The 21,678-nt window shown below is 38.9% G+C and overlaps 1 protein-coding gene across 1 annotated transcript; it reads left to right on the top strand.

Annotated features, from left to right (window-relative positions):
* The first annotated feature begins 5,786 nt into the window (after positions 1-5,786).
* Positions 5,787-21,219, top strand: LOC134648737 (multiple inositol polyphosphate phosphatase 1-like). The gene is made up of 9 exons (XM_063503246.1): positions 5,787-6,043; positions 6,140-6,274; positions 6,468-6,643; positions 18,330-18,452; positions 19,128-19,278; positions 19,397-19,497; positions 20,094-20,203; positions 20,333-20,518; positions 20,974-21,219. The coding sequence occupies exons 1-9, from the start codon at positions 5,887-5,889 to the stop codon at positions 21,146-21,148; spliced, it is 1,314 nt and encodes a 437-aa protein (XP_063359316.1). The 5' UTR covers positions 5,787-5,886; the 3' UTR covers positions 21,149-21,219.
* Positions 21,220-21,678: the final 459 nt, after the last annotated feature.

The raw sequence follows: 21,678 nt of genomic DNA, 5'->3' as shown, positions 1-21,678 counted from the left end.
TTATGACAATTGATCGTTAATCGTTATGGCATGTGCCCATTAGGACAAACCAGTTAGGGCAAGTGACTTTAGGACAAACGTTGTTAGGGATTCAGAATGACACCCCCAATTTTTACAGTATTTAAAAAAAGGTTTAAATTATAATAGCACAACATAACAGATTAGGATTGTCTGCCTCCGGCTTGCCTTAGCCGGCTGTCCAGAGTGGAGTCGTGAAATCTACGTTCTCGAGGGTAGATGTGAAAACATAAGTGGCAAGTTAGCTACAGGTATGTTTAAAGTCCAGTGACACCTCTCTAGTTCTCTACCCTCAGTCCTCGCACCGGTGTTGCGCTTGAGTCAACTTAGATGTAGCTTAATGTGGGGGCTCACCTTGTACGTGGGGGCGAGTCACCATCTGCCCGAAATAAAATTGTATTACCTATACCATTTTATTAGGCAGGCGTCTGGTTTACAATGCCATAGCATAGCGGTAGCCCAGTAGGCCCAGTAAGTCCATGGCTTTGACTCAATAGCCTAGCCTAGTCCATTTTAGATTCCATCAACTCTCAATTAGTCTTTATTAGAGATGCCCCGAATAATGGTTTTGGCCGAATACCGAATATTCGGCCACTCTCTCGGCCGAATACCGAATATTCGGCGACCGAATATTCGGCATGAGATGCGAACATTGTGAGTCACAATATTATGAAAACTGTTCGCCAACAAAGCACAACGTTTCGTTCTAAGATATATTTTTTGTAAAACAGGACTAATGAATGTAGGGTTAGAATCAATGAAATCAGACCCATGATAAAAATAAAATATTTCATAATCAACAAATGCTTAAATAAAGGGTCTTCCTATTTAACAACTTTCCAATAATACTTTTTAAATATTAAATACTTATACCTAAATTTGGTATTTTTTTGTGTAATTTTTCTTTTTAGTTAGAGGCAAGAGATATTCGGTATTCGGCCGAATAGTAGACAACATTTGGCCGAATACCGAATATTCGGCAAAAAGGCCGAATACCGAATAGTTGCCGAATATTCGTGGCGTCTCAGTCTTTATACACCTTGGCGGGTGCTGCTTCCACGTGCGTCCCATGATGGGCAAGGGCAGCATCCACTCGGTGTAGCCCCTACAGGCATTAAAATGTCAAAAGGCAATATATTGTCTTCGGCTCGGCAAACGCCTCCCACAGGTCCGGAACATCATTGTTTCGTGATAGGAAAGACATATTAATATTAATACTAGAGATGCCCCGAATAGTGGTTTTGGCCGAATACCGAATATTCGGCATGACACAAATATTTTTTAATCAACAAATGCTCAAAAAAGGGTCTTCGTATTTAACAACTTTCCAAGAACACATTCTAAATATACCTTACCTACATAGTTTTTGATTATTTTTATTGTGCAATTTTTCTTTTTAAGTAGGTGCAACAGATATTCGGTATTCGGCCGAATAGTAGGCAACATTCGGTCGAATACCGAATATTCGGCAAAGTGGCCGAATAGGCCGAATGCCGAATAGTTGCCGAATATTCGTGGCATCAAACTTGCCACTTACCCATTTAACAACACAATACATTAAATAACTAAGCTAACATAAGCTTTAAAGTTTAAAGAATAGTGGCATACGACCACGGCTATCCTCTGAATATCTATAATTTAAAGATAATAAATATAAAATATTTTCTAAATGCGATTTCGAGATGATTTTTTTTCTTGTTTCATACTTTTAAGAGCGCAATTTTTCAGTAGTCGGGTTTTAGTTTTTGAACTTATTTTTGAAGTGAAAACTTCTTTAGCGGCGCTGGGCACTTTTTGAGGTGGGGAAAAAATGATAAACTCGAGACAGCGTAAGGCGATTACGTGACCGTAAGGGGCGTAAGGCGATCACGTGACCGTAAGCCCCGTAATTTATGGTGGCCACTCATAATTTAAATGCCTTTTAAATCAATAAAGAAAAACTCAATGTTATTTGACATTGTAAGTCGGGTGACAATGCAATATTATGGTACCATCGAGCTGATCTGATGATGGAGACAGGAGGTGGCCATAGGAACTCTGTGATGAAACAACGCAACCTAATTGTGTTAGGGGTTTTTAGAATTGTCTCGATGAGTATTAGTTGTCTGTCGTAAGAAAAGTACAGTCAGCGATAAATACTTGTACCAAAAATGAAATTTTTGCCAAAAACTTATTTATTTTAGTATGAGGGCACCTTCGGTGCCCGGCATTGCAGTGCGACACGTACGTCGGGCTATGCCCGACGCATTTAGTATGAGGTGCCTGGTATTGTCGTTCGCCACCACGTCGAACTACGCCCGACGCATTAGTATGAAGGGCACCTTCGGTGCCCGGCATTGTAGTGCGCCACGGACGTCGGGCTGCGCCCGACGCATTTAGTATGAGAGCACCTTCGGTGCCCGGCATTGTAGTGCGCCACGAACGTGGGGCGACGCCCGACACATTTAGTATGAGGTCACCTTCGGTGCCCGGTATTGTAGTGCGCCACGTACATCGGGCTACGCCCGACATATTTAGATGGTAGGCATTGTAGTGCGCCACGTACGTCGAGCTACGCCCGCAGCATTTATAGAATCCTGAGCGCTAGCGGATCCGAAATTCTAGGCGCCGGATGGCAAGGGGGGCGCAAAAATGGCAAATGAGAAAAAAGTTTTAAAAGACGCGAGCGTGGCGAGGGGGGTGGAAAATAAGCTTGAAAACTTCAACGAAGGGCGCCAAAACCCGATTTCGCTCTACCCTGATCAAGGGCTCGGGCCGGCACTGGGTACATGCAAGCAAAACCGGGGGCAAAAGCTGTAGATATTGTATGTATGTACATATTTGAAATGTGCTAATTACGCTCTTTCAAATGATATATGACACGGCATCATAACCTTAAGGAATACTATCTTTCCCTACCTTAGTTTTTATTTTTATAATAATTGACACTGTTGTTTCTTTATTTAATAGGTATATATTGTAGTTTTTATGTATGTATGTATGTCTAGATGTATGTTTATGGTTGTATGTATTTAAGTATGTTTATCTTTATTAATGTTTTGTGTTGTTTGGTTATATTCAATTCGACTTTTCATATTTTTTATTTGCGCCACCTACCGTATATTCTAATTATTTTGTCTCCGATATCCAAAGGTTGTCTGGAAGAGATCGCTCTTAAGCGATAAGACCGCCTGTTGTTACCTCTATTGTCTTTGTTTATGTTATTGTACATTTATTGTAAACTACGTGCATGTGAGGTGTGCAATAAAGAGTATTGTATTGTACTTCATTTAATTTTTTTGTTCCTGACTTTATGACCTCTAGAGGGCGCCATGATCAATTTAATGTGACGTTATAAGCCTATAACCAGCGGACAATCAAGACAATTCGAATGACACATGATTTGTCAAGTTATAATGCGTACTTTTGAAGTTATGAGGGAACAGATGAACATACATACATACATACCCACATACATAAAGGTCAAAATCATAACCCTCCTTTTGCTTTGCCGTAGTCGGGTAATAACATCATGAAAAAAAAACATGTATTCATAGCATAATTTTTATTTATAAGTGTTAATAATAATAATAAATAATAAATCAGCCTTTATACGTCCCACTGTTGGGCACAGGCCTCCTCTCATGCGCGAGAGGGCTCGGGCTATAGTCCCCACGCTAGCCCAAAGCGGATTGGGGACTTCACATACACCTTTGAATTTCTTCGCAGATGTATTGCAGGTTTCCTCACGATGTTTTCCTTCACCGAAAAGCTAGTGGTAAATTGATATTTCATACATAAGTTCCGAAAAACTCATTGGTACGAGCCAGGATTTGAACCCGCGACCTCCGGATTGAAAGTCGGGCGTCATATCCACTCGGCCACCACCGTTTATAAGTGAATAACAAGTAAATTAATAAGTGCATAACCTAATATGGAACAAGTAAATTAATAAGTGCATAGCCTAAAAACAAATAAATTGATAAGTACATAGCCTAAAAACAAGTAAATTAATAAGTACATAGGCTAATAACAAGTAAATCATAATAACAAGTATATTCTACAATATCGAGATACAATTCTATTGGCTATATTCTACAACATCATATGAATAAATTCTATTGGCTATAATATTCGATCTATGCCCATGTTTCCTGGGACGGCACATAGTTGAATATGGGGTAGCCATAGTGATAATTATAATACATTTCATTAATGCTAGTCTTACTAAAATCTACATACGTTTCTAAAAATGTATTATACTTATCGCCAATTGGAAAACACGACATTAAGTTTAGCTTATTAACTATCGGTGTATCCTTAATTTTTTCTAAATTTACTTCTAATCCTAATTGATTAGTTGTTAAGTGAGTAGTCGGTGATGTCAAGTCTGGTGAATAATCATAGACTATGGCTCTTAATTCTAATAACCACTGTTCTTTAGCATACTGTTCTAATAACTCGCGATCATTATTGTCTTTGTTTTTCACTTCACTTTTTGTTATAATGTTTTTCAAGTGGTCTTCCCACATGTCATGATTGTTGTCTTTAGTAATGCAGAATCTCTGTGTGTAATGTTTTCTCATTGCTAACTCCACCCTGGCCAATTCTGCGACGTCATCTGCTGGTGCTGGTTGGGTGATCTGCATGTAGTGTAAGCGTTCTTCTATTTGTGCCTTCAAATCCTGCAGGTCTGCGATGTACTTGGGCTCTAATTGTGGCTCTTCTAACTTGCATGTGATTGATGCGTCTTGAAGTTTTCTGAGTCTTTCTTCGTAGACACGGCGTATCAAGACTGCTCGGTCGTAGAAGTGGTACTGCCGACACGACAACTTGAGCAACTTGTAATGTTCTTCACAATATTTGAATTTCATTGACACATATTTTTTACATGGTTTGTCCCAAGTATAGGCTGAACATATCAGTCCCACAAAATTCCCAAAGTTACCATCTTTTCAAATGCCAAAAACTACCTGCAAGTCGTATCAGGTAACAGTCGTATCAGGTAACAAGTCACTGTGGGATTGATTGATGTTATCGAGGATGCCGACACGTGGCCTAAGGCCTAAGCAGGCCACACTTATGGATCAGAGACTCAGAACAGGGTTCTTGCATCTGTACTGATATGATTGAAGCTCGCCGTGGGTTATGTGATTCTTCCAGACGCCATTGGTTATTCTGGTTTCGCTCAGCAAGTAAATGGGCCACGTCTACACTTAGCCGTCTTCGTTCGAGTCACGTCCGTACTTCTGTATTCCTCGCAAAAATACATGAAAAATAAAAATTGATACAGAAATTGTAAAGCAACCTAAGCAACAAGTGTCAATACTGTCAATGTCACTGATAGATGTCACTGGAAAAACCGATTATTTTTGAGCTGTCAAGATCTCATGTCAGAACGTCACTACTAATTTTGACAGCTCCCTTAAAAAAAAGAATATCTCTGGTTTTTGGCTTCCAATTATTGGGTCGTACATTATTGGGTCGGGCTTTCTCGACCTGTACCAATAATGTTCAGCCCAATAATTGAAAGCCAAGGGACTCAAATTAGTGGACGCGAATTATGGGGTCGTACATTATTGCCCTGTGAAAATAGTGGCTTCGTATTATCGCCCCGGACCAAACTTGCGCGGACCGAGAATGCTCAACCCAGGAATGTACAGCCCAATAATCCGCGTCCATCATGGACGCCAATTATTGGGCTGTACATTCTTGGGTTGAGCATTATTTGGTTGTGTATTAGTGGCTCCCATAATTTAAATCCAAAGTGTCAGTTTATAAATAAAAAAAATACACAAACACTGGTATACGAAATTACAGTATTATAACATCAGCATAATTGTATTCCACAGAATTATTCAAAGAACAAAGTCTAGCGTAATTATTAATATGGGTGTTAAGTTATACATTATCACTGTAGCTGTGTTGATTATTTTTCACGATGCCGAATCTGAATCCATTTCAGATGATATACGTAATCATTTGGGCTCTAAAACCCCCTACAGGTTTAAATACCTTAAAGATGACTCCAAGATCAAGTTTCCCGGTGAGTAGTTACTTACTAAGAATAATATTCCGACTGCTGTTTCCTTCAATGAGAAATTTCCTACTTAAATATTCGTCATTATGCCGTTCTTTTTAGGGTGTGAAAGTACTAAAATGTGGATGGTTATACGCCATGGATCCAGGTTGCCAAGTGACGAAGATATAGCAGATATGAACACAACTTTAAAAGAGTTCTCTCAACAGATTTTATCAGGACACAAGGTTGGAAAAGGTTAGTATGAAATTTACAAGCTTTTTTTTAGTTTCAACTGTCCAGGGGCCCGTTTTTCAAAAGCTAGTAACTTGTAATACATGTGGATGTCACTTTTTGGCAGCTTTTGTTAGAAAGGGACTTCCACTTGTACTATCATTGATAATTATCCTTTCGAACCCTGTAGCCTAATGTGTGATTTGATATTATACAGGTCAATTAACCAAGGAGCAATTATCACGATTTGCAAATTGGTCAAGCAGTATAGATATAACCAAGGAAAAGGACCTAGTAGATGAAGGCAGGGATGAAATGACCCAGTTAGCTAAGAGGATGCATAAAAGATTTCCCAGTATTATTAAGAGTAAATACAACAGTGATACTTATGAGGTAAGATCAACTTCTTAAATTATTTTATCATAAATAAATAAATAAAATAAATAAATATTAGGGGACATCTTACACAGATCAACCTAGCCCCAAACTAAGCAAAGCTTGTACTATGGGTGCTAGGCGACGATATACATGCTGATATAGATAAATACATACTTATATACATAGAAAACACCCATGACTCGGGAACAAATATCTGTGCTCATCACACAAAATAAATGCCCTTACCGGGATTCGAATCCAGGACCATCGGCTTCACAGGCAGGGTCACTACCCACTAGGGCAGACCGGTCGAGGCCATATTTTGAGTTATACTTTAACCATGTTTCCAGTTTTGTATATGACACCAAAGTTACAAAATGATTATTAAACTTTCTTTTTCTGTCTGTCATTAATTCTCTTTGTTGTTTGGTGAAGTGAGGCGTAAGGACTCCTGTCTAAACTTTGCCCTAGAGGAGGGGTTACCAATTGGTGGACCGTGGTCCGGATCCGGACCGCCAACCTATATAATTTTTTTACTTAAGTATTTAATAGTCAAGTAGAAACGGATCGCAATGGATGGTTATTAATTTTAAGAACCGGAACTCAGAAGAAACTAATTAGTAAATCAGTAAATCAATATGGAACGTTGTGAACAGACACAGAAATAAAACAAGAACAAAAACACGAGAAACTTTAATACTTCGCACAGACAAAGTTATAGTAGATCCACAGGAACAAGTTGATATATTCTCGAATTATTTTGACCACAGTAATGGCTATATTGCCAACGATTCTCTACAGGCAGTAGATTTGCTTAAAGACTGCACTAAAAGAATCGAACACAACATGGAATTTGACATAGTTACTCCCTATGAAGTTTGGAAACTGGTAAAGGAAATGGCTCCCAAATCTTCTGTTGGATATGACGAAATTCCCATAACAGTTATAAAAGACAACGTGGACTTACTGGCCGAGCCACTTGCGGAGATATTTAATAAATGTTTTGAGCTAGGTAGATTTCCCGAGCAATTAAAGATAGCAAAAGTGCTGCCAATCTACAAAAAGGGAATAAAAAGTGATCCAAAGAATTACAGACCCATATCACTTTTACCAACTCTGTCTAAAATATTAGAAAAAATTATGAAATCGCGCCTGCAAAATCACCTCAACCGCTGTGATGCGTTACAAGACAGACAATTTGGGTATCGTAGAGGCGTTGGCACTCGTGAAGCTACGGACGCCTTAATCGAAGATGTGGTACACGCAATAAATAATAAAGATAAAGTAGCTGGACTGTTCCTTGACCTAAGCTCCGCTTTCGACACGGTCGATCATAAAATACTATTAAAAAAATTGGAGCACTATGGAGTTCGGGGACAGGTTTTAAAACTGTATGAATCCTATCTCACTAACAGGAAACAGTATGTCGAACTTAAGGCTATTGAATGCGGCACCGAGAAAGCGTACAAGTCCGATATGATCAACATAAGACGTGGAGTACCGCAAGGTTCGATTTTGGGTCCATTATTCTTCGTTGCATTTATAAACGATTTAATATCTTATATAAATAAGCAAATGCCGCATGTAAAGGTTGTCGCCGCGTTTATTAATGAGGATGTAATAGACGACAAGACTAACAGTCCTAACAGTTTATATTGAATAGAGTATCCGCACAAGGTTTTGGAACTGCAATATATTTACTTGAACCTTTGTGAACGTTTATTAACATTTGTAATCTGACTCGAGCGACCCGTGGCTTCTGCACGGCTACGGTCTAGCCTCGCCTTGACGAGCTATTGACATCTCGGGGGACTAATATTGTATTGCCACACGGCAAGGTGTGCAATCACTACATTGATCGCTTGTATAACATACCCTTACTCGAGTCATATTTGGTTGGGACCAATGGTCCCTACAGGTCTCCTCCAACCCCTTACAACCTGCCCTGACATTGCCTCACTTGTATGCTTTGAGTATCACACTCTACTTGTACTACATATTGCTGTTCCACAACCGTCAGTGCGGACTTGAATACTTGGTATAAGATTTATTCTACAGTTCAATAGAGAATAGCAATTGTATATGAAACTTACCACATCTCATCAACCACTTCTCGCCATTTTGTTCCTCACTTCACCCATCCACCTGTTCTCTTTTGTTGTCTACCTTACACTGACATTTTTTCTTCCATGTCAGTGTTGCCAGCAGGGTTAAAGATACATCGAATCTATATAGTATTTGTTGTGCAACTTACCAACTGTATGATACTCGCGGTTCTCCGCGACACTCCCCGGCAACAGAGAGTCTACTGCAACAGGATTATTAGGTTGCGCGTCCATTCGGCGATTTTTTCCTTCGCTCGAATGGCTGCTTGTCTAGCTGGCGTTGATCTTTGGACAGCATCGTCCCGCATATTGGGTGTAACTGGTGCGGTTGGTTCAGTCACAAATATGTCATCGGGCTCTGACATACATTCGTCAACTGGATAAGTTACATCTTCATTGGTTGAATTGGCTACATCTTCCTCTGCCGGAACAGTCACTTCCTTGTGGGACAGATCTGCCACATCTCCCTGATTTTGTTTAGGGTACTCGCAGCTTTGTTGCGGGACTTGTGGGTTTATGTTGATTGGTATTGGTGTTGGCACGCTGTTGATTTCAACTTGGTCATTGTTTGTAGGTGGATCCAATGGAGTTGGAATAACCGGATTTAAGATGTCAGAAGTTTGGGTGTCTTCACTGGCGTTGTCAACTTCTAGTGGGTAAAGATGACCGATTGACCTGGTGAATTCTGTATTACCCACTTTCACTTTCGCTACACGGCACTGACCATCCTGACCTTTTATTAACGAAGTTATCTTCCCAACTTTCCATGTATTCCTATTCTTCAATTCCTCTTTTATTTGTACTATGTCTCCAAGTTGAGGTGTCCGGTCTGAAGTTACTCGAGGTTGTCTTATTGATCCCCGATGTTTCTCACGAAGACTAGTCAGATATTGTTCTTGAAACATCTTCTTAAATTCCGCTAAGATAGACTGGCCTCGTTTCCATCCTTGGACAAGATCCGTTTTTGTAGTAGTCCCATCAACGCCTATAACGTTACTTGAGGGAGTCAATTCCAAACATTTCCCTAGAGTCAAAAAATCTGCAGGTTTCAGGACATACTCCAAATCAGCACCTACATTAGTCAAAGGTCTTGTGTTGACCACTGATTCGACTTCTTTGATAATGGTGACTAATTGACTGTCATTCAATAAATGCTTATCCAAAGTCCTTTTAAGACAGTGCTTTACAATTCCAACTAGCCGCTCATAAAATCCGCCATGCCACGGGGCTAACTGCGGAATGAACTTCCATTTTATTTTATTTTCGGTGCAGTAGCAGTTAATTAATATTTCGGATGTTAGCTTAAATTGCAAAGCGTTGTCTGATATAATTGTATTTGGTATACCTCTAGCTGCCACCAATCGTCTTACTGCAAGGAGACACTCCTCCGCTGTCAAGTCTTTCACTAATTCTAAATGTATCGCACGGACTGCCAGACAGGTGAACAAACAGACCCATCTTTTTTCTCGATTTCCATTTGTGGTGGTAACATACATTGGCCCAAAGTAATCAACCCCAGTAAACGTAAAGGGAGGGCTATAGTTTACTCGCTCGGGAGGCAATGCTGCAGTTTGAGGTAATTTGTAGGGCCCTCCACCTTGCTTCAGACATTTCTTACACTTTTTAATGACCTTCATTACTTGAGCTTTACCTTGCGGGATCCAATATTGCTCTCGAATAATATTCAAAGTATGAGGTGGACCTACATGGTAGTTTTTTTCGTGTACTTCTTGTATAACTCTGTTGGTAAACTCTGAGTTCTTTGGAATAAGTATCGGATGCTTTTTATCATAAGACCAGTTCGTATGTTTCATACGTCCACCACACCGCAAGATTCCATCCACATCTAGGAACAGATCAAGGCTTCTCATTAACGCAGTCTTTTTTCCGTTTATCTCATCAGGGAAATGTTTCTTTTGTACTTCCAAGATTTCTGTAATACCGGTTTCAGTCTTAGTATCATTAGTAATTACCCCCTGATCCACTCCTGTGAGGGAATCAGGTAAATCTGCGGTACCGATTTCAGGCTCTTTGTTGTTAGTAACTTCTGTTTCACTTCTGGCATCTACTTCCTGAATTTCTCCCGTAAGGTAGGCAGGTGGGTCTACTTCATACCCTTTCAGTACCATTTCTGGACCATCTATTATGTCCAGGACCTCCCCGGCCAAAAGAAGAGTATTTTGTTCTAAGTACCTGTTACTTGACCAGAATTTTGAGTCTTTGACAAGGAAAGGTGGGCCTGTAAACCATAAGGCTTGCTTTTCATCCCATAGTTCCGGACGTGTCCCTAAATCAGCTGGATTTTCGTTAGTGTTTATGTAACAGAACTCGACGTCCTTTAGTTGATTTATTTCATCTATGCGTCTCTTTACGAAGGGTGGCAGTAAGTGGTTAGTTCTAAGCCAGTAAAGCACAACTTGGCTATCCGTCCATAAGTACTGCTTATGAATTGTCAGGTTCAGGTTATTCTTCAAGTACTTGAGCAACCTACTTCCTATCAAATAGCCCAGTAGTTCTAGACGGGGAATCTTCAAATTTTCTTTGTCTTCTACAGGCGTTACGCGGGATTTTGACATTAGGAACGCAGTTTTAGTCGTCCCTCCACATTGGGTGCGTAAATACGCAACAGCTGAGTAGGCGAACTTAGAAGCATCGGTAAAGACATGAAGTTCATATTGCATTGCGCCTTCCGGCATGTCTTCGGCCACATATCTAGGGATCTTTATATCTTTTGCTGTCTTTAATTTCTCCACAATGGATTTCCATTTTTGAACTATATTCATTGGTAAAGGTGCGTCCCATCTAAATTTCTGGATGCACAAGTCTTGAAACAGTAATTTAGCTGGCAGAATAAGAGGCGACGCAAACCCACATGGATCATAGACACGGGCAAGAGCTCTAAGGATATCCTTTTTGTTCAGTTCATCTTTGGCTTGAGCTTCAAGCGCCTTATCTTCAACTTTAAGTTGTAAAGTGTCATCTTGTAGGTTCCAAATGAGACCCAGTATTTTCAATTTTACTGATTGATTTCCTGACTGGCTCTTTGGGATCTTCTCCATAAATTGACTGTCATTTGACACCCAGTCTCTTATATTCATTGAAAGCTCGTTAAATACTGTCCTGGTTTCATTATACAAGCGTAAAGCTTCATCTAGCGATTCAACAGATGTCACTAAATTATCAACGTAGCACTTGTCTGCTATTTTTGTGAGTAGAGCTTCATTTGTTTTGGTTATATGGTATCGAATTGATGCTGTTAGTAAGAATGGACTAGAAATTATGCCGAACGGGATTCTACAAAATCGGAAATGTCGTATGTTATCATCTGTCAGTTCTTTACTAGGGTCCTTAACCCAGAGAAATCTTGTTACGTCTCTGTCTTCATTTTGAAGACCAATTTGTAAGAACGCCTTCTCAACATCTGCAGTAATTCCTACTTTGCCGGTTCTAAATTTAATCAATAGCGCAGTGAGATCTTCTAGCAATGAAGGACCTCGGTACATACATTCATTTAAACTATTGCCTTCCTTTATCTTCGCTGAACCATCATAGACGATCCGCCCGCTTTTACCTTCTTGTTTTACTATGTGATGTGGCAGATAGTGCACAGGAGGATTTACTTGATAGATAGGTACCGTTTTAGGTTCAATTTCTTCGATGATTTTTTTATCTAATTGTTCTTTTAAAATTCGGTTATACTCGTTGAGCGTGCTCTCATCAGATCTCCGTAACAAGCCTTTTAACCTACCATAGGCTAAACCATAATTTGTTGGTAAATCAGGCGGGTATTGGATCCATGGCCACTTGACCTCATATCTGCCATTGTTATACTGTACCGTTTCATTGAAATATTTAACTGCTTCTTCTTCTCTGGTTGTTTTGGGAGAATCTGTTATACCGATGCTTTCTAAACTCCAAAGGAATTTCATGTCAATACTTCTTAGCGGTAGATCAGGTTCATTAAAGTATGTACAATCTGTATCATGGCACTGACAATAGTATGTAATGACTGATAAGGTACTATGTTCTCTGTCTTGTTCGCCATTCCCGGATACAATCCAACCAAAATCCGTATTTATAAGAATCATGTTCTCCTTTTCAATGCGCTCGTTTCGAATAAGCGAAAAATAATAATCATTACCTATAAGTAAATCAACATTCTCGCCCCTGGTGTCATCATCTGCTAGAAAATCAATCGGCTTTTCTATATCAATCTTCACAATAGGAATCCTTCTTGTTATATGAGGAACTATGTTGATTCTTAAATCCTTAATGACGTCTCTTTTTGTTTTAATTTTAATTTCAGCTGATGGGCTATATATAGTTTTCGGTGAAGTTGATGAGAAAGTATACATTGTGAGAAAATCTTCTCCATCTGGAATAATGTTTAATGTGTTTGCTATTGCTGAAGTAATGTAACTACGTTGTGATCCACCATCCAAAATCAGTCTGCAAGGTAGATGTTTATTCTTGTTGTGGATTGTCGCCACTGCCATCTGTAAAAATGATGATTTTTCTTTAGTAGTAGAATTTAAGGTGTCAGTTTTTGCTATGACAGCGCTATTAATATGTGTTGGCTCACCCTTTTCAGTATTTTTTAGATCAGGTGTAGTCTTCTTAAATTGCTTCGGGCATAAGGCACTATTGTGATCACCTTTACAGAAATAGCAATTCTTCTTGAATCTGCAACTTGAAACGTTGTGTCCTCGCTTAAAACATTTGAAGCATCTATCCTTCAATTTCTCTTTCCTTCCTCTTAAGTTTGTTACCTTCCGGCATTCATTACTGTAGTGGGTTCCTTCACAAAAGATGCAATTCTTTCGGATTTTTTTAGAAAGCTCATTACCGCCTTTCTTCTGTCGATATGAGATGTACTTCCTTTTTGATCCCGTTTTCGCCAATCCTAACAATGAAGCTGTTGATGGAAGCGCTGGTGTTGAGCTTGATGGAAGCGCTGGTGTTGAGCTTGATGTAACACCACTTGCAAATTGGTTATCCTGACCGGAACGCTCCATGGCCGTTATCACTTGTTCGAGTCCCATTCGCAATTTCTCAATACTTTGATCTTGAGGAGATAATAAGTGAACTTGGTAAATTACCTTCTCCGGGAATTTATCAGTCATCAGAACACGAAGATGACTGCTGTTAATATCCTCTCCTAAATTGTTTAACACGCGTAAGTGCCTCTCTAGGGCATTTATGGTATGCCTACAGCTAGTGGCATCATCGCTACTTTTTTTAATATTCATTAAGGCCTTATAATGGGCATCAATAACTTTCTCCTTTGTCCCATACCTTTCCTTCAACATACTGACTGCTACTACATAGTTTTCGTTTGTTATAGAAATTCCTTCAATTGTTTCTAATGCAGCTCCTTGTAGGGAAGTCATTAAGTATGAAAGCTTGTCTACATCTTTAAGATTTCTTGTTCCGACACTAGCCTCAAAGTGGTCCCAAAACTCGGTAAACTTTAGATAATCTCCATTGAATTTTTGGAGTTCCAGTTTCGGTAGCCTTGATACTTGACTGTTTATTCCCTTATGTTCGCTGTCACTATTGATGTTTAACTCTGTGTATGTGTCTAGACGGGATAGGATATCTTCAGCTATTAATTGGTCCTCCAAATACTCGTCTGACATGCTGCCAGTACTACTAGTACAATGCTGCATACAATTGAGAGTTTCCTTTTCTAATGCATCAATCGACCGTTTCAATTGTATACGAACTTGCATCAAGTCCACCAATTGTATTTCTCCCCCTTCCAGTATTGTTGCAGCATGTGCTGATAATTCCTTCATTTTACGATGTCTGATTTTTACTCGTGCATGTAATGCCTCGTCCATTTTGCAGTTGATCTCTGTATTACTGATTTAATCTTGAGTGAAGATTTTTTCTGTTTTGATGAAAGCTGCGATAAGTTTAATTACCTGCAAATAACAACACGCCCTATGGTATATTTCTTACTAACAAAATATTATTATTTCTCTTAATGTCTCATTCTTATGGTTCGGGATAGAATAACGGATAAAAACTTAAGATGATGTTAAATAAGAACTCCTTTGCTTGAAGTCCTACGTACATAATATTTTAACATCTCTTCATTAGATTATTACTAAATATCTTCATACATTGATGAAAAGGCACCGTTAACGATGATGACCATGGCACTTATTTCCGTTCATTTCACACAGAGTTTTCCTTTTTTTTTTGCGAATACATTACTTACCACAATTCACGCTTCCTTATGTGATCCAAAAACACAGTTTTCTAGTAAATATCACTTTTCTGTACTAAAAATCAAACTTCGATAACATAAAACACTTGTTAGATTCCATCCCGTCAATGTCAAAGTGAAAATTTTCATTTTGACAACCAGAAAAAGCGGCACTAGTGATGCGCCACTCCAAACGTAAAAAATCGATTGATCAATGGAATGAAATGGATGCGTTCAAGATAACGAAGATATTAAACCTTTCATAGACGCATCGACCTCGTACTAAATATCAGTCCGAATGAGAGGCATGTATCATTCCAACACGCTTACACGCGGATCGAAACGCAAAGCAATTCAATAAATAATATCATAATACGATAATAATAAAACAAATTTTCATTGTGTATATATTTATTATCTCCTTTTTATTATCATTATCATAAAATTGTTGCATAATTATTGTTGTTATTTAAATGATAAACCTATTAACTTAGAAACCTTGCACAACATTCAACTAATATTATTATAATTTCATAACACTTAGTTTGTATTTGCTTTACTCTATTCAGGGTTCACCTGACACACAAGAACTATGCAACAATCAAATATGCACCACTGAATGCCAGAAATAATGTGCATCAATGATGAATACCTATGGAATTATACCTATTCACCCACAAATATGGGAAATTGCCGATGCCGCAATTATAATTAAAACATAAAATAGTTAAATCTGGGCAATTTCACGTCGCTGTGTGGGAACTTGACTTTTGATCTACTTGATTAATTGACTATCCACTATTCATCTCTAACAGTGTCCGTATAGACTTGTGTTGATTGTTGATGGTTTCGGAGCCACGTTGTTTTACGGCTCTTGGTGAGCTAACATGACATCCTACTGAACCTTGTGGAGCTACTGCGAGCCTCCCTTATGGAGCCACTACGGGCCTCCCTAGTGGAGCCAATACTGGCCTCCTTGTTGGTGTTCGGAGCTACGTTGTTTTACGGTCCTTGTTAGACCAACATGGCTCTTACTAGACCTTGACAGAGCCACTTCTGGCCCTTATGCCGTTTGGAGCCACGTTGTTTTACAGTCCTTGGTGGACCAACATGGCTCTACTAGACTTTGATGGAGCCTATACAGGCCTCCAGGCTTTAATTGTTACTCGGAGTCTTTAACACAATTACTACTAGTAAGGTAACTGAACACAAGGATTCAGCTCCCGCTTTTCTGTTCCTCCACAACAAACGTGAAATATCCCAGCATCTCCACCAATTAATCTTGTCGCCGCGTTTATTAATGAGGATGTAATAGACGACAAGACTAACAGTCCTAACAGTTTATATTGAATAGAGTATCCGCACAAGGTTTTGGAACTGCAATATATTTACTTGAACCTTTGTGAACGTTTATTAACATTTGTAATCTGACTCGAGCGACCCGTGGCTTCTGCACGGCTACGGTCTAGCCTCGCCTTGACGAGCTATTGACATCTCGGGGGACTAATATTGTATTGCCACACGGCAAGGTGTGCAATCACTACATTGATCGCTTGTATAACATACCCTTACTCGAGTCATATTTGGTTGGGACCAATGGTCCCTACAGGTCTCCTCCAACCCCTTACAACCTGCCCTGACATTGCCTCACTTGTATGCTTTGAGTATCACACTCTACTTGTACTACATATTGCTGTTCCACAACCGTCAGTGCGGACTTGAATACTTGGTATAAGATTTATTCTACAGTTCAATAGAGAATAGCAATTGTATATGAAACTTACCACATCTCATCAACCACTTCTCGCCATTTTGTTCCTCACTTCACCCATCCACCTGTTCTCTTTTGTTGTCTACCTTACACTGACATTTTTTCTTCCATGTCAGTGTTGCCAGCAGGGTTAAAGATACATCGAATCTATATAGTATTTGTTGTGCAACTTACCAACTGTATGATACTCGCGGTTCTCCGCGACAAAGGTTGTTGTTTTCGCCGATGACACAAATGCAGTAATTTCGGCAAGTAGTATAAAACAACTCAATGAAGCAGTAAACGCGGTTCTTATGGGTTTCAATACGTGGTTCGGAATAAACAATTTGACATTAAATACCAAGAAGACAAGCGCAATACTTTTTTCAGCGACAACGAGACAGTCAGATATTTTAGATGTTAAGTTAAATGGAGTCAGTATAAATCAAGTAGATGTGGTTAAATTTTTGGGCATACATATAGACTCACAATTAAACTGGAAACACGAAGTGCATCATGTAAACATGTCGATGAGTTCTGCTTGCTATGCGCTCCGTAGTTTGAGAGACGAACTTACAATAAAACACTTGAAGATGGTATATCATTCGTTAGTAGAGTCAAAGCTTCGGTACAGCATTAAACTATGGGGCAATGGTTATAAATACAATGCAGACTCTGCATTCAAGATGCAAAAAAGGGCTATTCGTACCATAGTTAGAATCTCGCAAAGAGATTCTTGCGTGGATCACTTCACCGAACTTAAAATCTTGCCAGTGCCGTCCCTGTATATTCTTGTCCTGCTCTCTGATCTAATAAAACATTTACATCAGGTTGAAAACCAGAGCGAAAGAGAGAGCAGGCTCTTGTCTAGAAGAAAAGACATCCCCAATAAGATTATAGCCAAGTTCAATATACCGAAGCATGCTGCTTGTGTCCAGGCTATTCAATTATTTAATAAATTACCGATCGAGTTGAAATCCATAGTAGATCATTGTATTTTTAATGCAAGGCTTAAAGCGTTTCTTTTAAGGAAGTCCTATTATTCTGTCCAGGACTTTATTAATGATAATAATCTTTATTGACTAAACCTACAACCTACATACCAAATTTGTAAATATTATTAAGTTTGTAAATAATTGTTATAGTTGCATGATATTATTTAAGTTTTATTTTTATTTTTTATTTATTTTTAATTTAAATTTTTAATTTTAATTATAATTTATATTCATATACAATGTAAATTGTGACTGAATAAAAAAAAATGAAATGAAAATTGGTGACCCCTGTCCTAGAGATATAACAATGATTAAACTGCAGTATATGCCCACTGGTTATTTCAAACTTGCAAGACTCCACACTAGCGTCTTTTGAGCTCCGGCGTCTAGTCAGCGCTATGGAAAATGACGTTGTTGCGCAGTTGCGCCAACGTTGTTGACTAGACGCCGACTCTTCGGAAACGATAGTGAGCGGTGGCTCAAAGATATAAATTTGGTTGGCATTGAGTTGAGATATAAAATTGAAAATTCAAAGAGAGTTTACCTTTATAGCTTCATTTTGTTTAATTTTTTCGTGAAAGTAATTTCTTGGTGGTGGTAGTTATCCCTAATTTAATTCCTTTGACGTGTTTTTCAGTTTCGTTCCACTCCTACAGAAAGAGCGGTGGAAAGTGCCAAGAGTTTTGCAATTGGACTGTTTGACAAGAGTGCGCCAAAAGTCATTATAACAAAGACAGGCAAAGGAGACCCCGTGTTACGAGTATGATGCTGTCACTCTGTTGGAAATGTCTTGTGTGCCCTTTTCTCCAAATCCAAGCATGATTATTCCATAATTGATGATGTATACAAAGTTCTAAAGTGATGAAAAATCTTTAGAGTTAATGCCAACATTTGAAGGTGTCACTAGTTCTAGTTACTGTATCCTTAGTACCGAAAATGACTAAATTATCTAGACCTATATACACTATATACACTTTTGATGCTAACTTTTCTAACTTAATGGTAATCCAGCTTAATTCTAATGTCTTTAACTCAATTATGGTGCCATAAAAATTTAACCAGAAAATGATAGATAACAGACTAGGAACGACACCTATTATTGAAACACCTAATTTTATCTGTTTCAACATTTTGGGTTATTTAAACAACCTGCATGCAAGGGTGCACGGGTTGCATGAGTGATATGTTTGTACCCCAACTAATCACTATCCCTCTTAAGTAAAATAATTAAATTATTTAAGACGATCATCTTTTTGTGATTACAATTCATTTGTACCTCGTTACTTGCTTACACATTCGTAATTAATGAAACTTTTTATTACTTTTTTTAATGAATTTGTTCCGTCTCAAATAATTTCATTAAAAACAGGGGATTACTATTTTATTTAAGTGGGATAGCGAAACGGCTTTCCTATACTTAGTTGCAATTTTCCAGTTTTACAAACACTGTGACAACTGGCAAAAGCAAGTTAAGAAAAACCCAAATACATACGCAGAGCAAAAGAAATTGGGGAATAGCCTGCTAATGAACCAAACTTTGGAACAAATTACACAAAAATTGGGTCTCGATAACACTATTGATTTAGGTTTGTAGTTCGCTTGCTATGCTATTTGCAACATGTTGGACCTTATTCCTTTAGCATTTGGGTTTATATTTGAATATACTCATGTTATATTATAGTTATCGTGTAACTGTCTGTTTAGCTGCAGCAGGTTTGATGTACAAGGCCTGTGCGTTCGAGACTGCGTGGTGGAAAGGCTATGTCGCGCCTTGGTGCTTTGCCTTTGATAAGAACACTATAAAGGTGAGTTCCCCGTATATTAAAGACGAAAGGATTGTTGCTATTGCTAACTTAACTAGCTAGTGTTATAAGTAGGTAATACCTTAACATACTTAATTAGATTTGGTCGCAAGTTTTGTGCCTTGCCTAGACTAGAGGCCACAAGAACAACTTGTCTTACCAGTAATCTTTATTATTTCATCATCATCATCATCATATCAGCCTTTTATCGCCCACTGCTGAGCATAGGCCTCTCTTCGAGTACGCCAGTTATCCCGGTCCTGAGCCAATCTCATCCAGAAGTGACCCACAATCTTCCGAATATCGTTCACCCAACGAGCCAACGGACGCTAGGCACTCCTTTCGTCTGTAAGCGGCCACCACTCCGTTAACATTTTGGCCCACCTGCCATCACTCTGCCTGGCAACATGTCCCGCCCAGCTCTAATAAGTTTGGTAATGACGTATCCGACGTATTATTTCATGTACCTACTTACATAAGTTCTATATTTACCTACCCGTGTTTGCGAAAATTGGCGTGCATGTAATTTTTTTTTATAAATATATTGCATTCATCAGTCTCGTCAAATTGAAAATGCTTAATATTACTGTGTTTTGCAGGTACTGGAGTATTACTATGATCTGAAGCATTATCTAATGGATGGTTACGGAAACGAACTTACCAGTCAGACAGCCTGCGAGTCTGTCAAGAATATGTTTGAACATTTAACGTAAGTCTCTTTTTAATTTTATGGATGAGTATTGGATAACTGCTAAGAATTTCAAAATGTATTTAGGTATGTATGTCTTTGCTCCCTGCCCACAACGACGACATTGTAAACAGTGTAATTTGTTTTCAGATCGAAAACCGGACCTAACGCTTCATTCCTGTTCGCCCATTCCGGGACTTTGCTAAAGATCCTGACGCATATGGGTTTATACAAGCCGGAGTCGCCATTGACTGGAGACTATATCCCGGAGGACAGTGTTTGGAGACTGTCGGAAATTGATTGCTTCGCTTCTAACTTAGCATTTGTTTTGCTTGAGTAAGTATATGTTTAGTTGGCATAAAACACGGTCATTTCCATCTGACAACAGAGAAATTATAACATTTTATAAGTCCCCTTGCCGTTGCTGTACCACAGTTAACTGATTTAATAGGGTAGGAGGGTCTACCCCCTATTAGTGGCTAAATCTAAATCTATAAGTAAGTGCTGCCCACTACAGTCCAAGCGCGCTCCTTTGCGCATTGGATGGTCTTCCGCCTTGTGGTTTAAATCGAAAACTCAAATCTTATATCAACATTTTGCGCAATAATAGGTCCAATCGCATCCCAATAGATGTGCAAAGTGCGAACTCGAAAACAAGGGTCATGATTGTGTGACCAACTAGGCCAAAAGTAGGCCAACTAAAAAGTTGACTGTTTCCAGCATTTCTAATGTATGTAGCATTAACAGTTATTTATAACATACTAAGTGTTGCTTCATATTTATTCCACTAGATGCAAAGACGGCCATCATATCTTGACACTTCACCAAGAGCGAGTGGTCAGACTCCCGGCTTGCGAAAAGGAGCTGTGCCCCCTCGATCGTTTGAAGCAGGTCTTCCACGATACCATACATAACTGCGACCATGCGGCCATTTGCAAATACAATAGTAGTAACGACGAGTTATGAACAAATTATAAAGGCGATGACAAATGAGGTACTTAGGTACATACGTCACGGAAAGATAGCAGTGCATTTTCGCTGATAGTATATTTATTAATTTTTTTATTAAAAAATGAATATCTTTACCAGGTATGTAGTTTATTTTATTTAGCAAATTTAAAAAGGATTTTATCCCTCCACAGCGCGCCCCTATATACATTTTCCTTGTTGGTGGTGTAACTAAAGTAGGTATAAGAATGTAAGTATTTGTTACATGCAGATTGTAGGTAGGTAGTAAAAAAATAGGGTTCTATTCATTGGCGACGCCAGCCTCTTTTGAATAATCGAGCCAGAGGCAGATAGAGTCGGAACAAGGTAATTCTCCATGGCATTTGCAATGACAAAGTGTGGGAATGTCATTATTAATGTGGCCTAGGCTCCTAGCCTAGTCGGTACTCTCGGTAGTGCCCCTGCCTACAAAGCAGGAGACGGGACGTTCAAATCCTGGTAAGGATATTTGTGAGGGAGTTTGTGTGTGGGGCTTACTCGCCAGAAAA

The sequence above is a fragment of the Cydia amplana genome, chromosome 6 (genome assembly GCF_948474715.1).
Source record: "Cydia amplana chromosome 6, ilCydAmpl1.1, whole genome shotgun sequence".
Taxonomy (NCBI): domain Eukaryota; kingdom Metazoa; phylum Arthropoda; class Insecta; order Lepidoptera; family Tortricidae; genus Cydia; species Cydia amplana.
The sequence above is the reverse complement of the archived record's forward strand: the minus strand, read 5'-3'. Positions and strand labels throughout refer to the sequence as shown.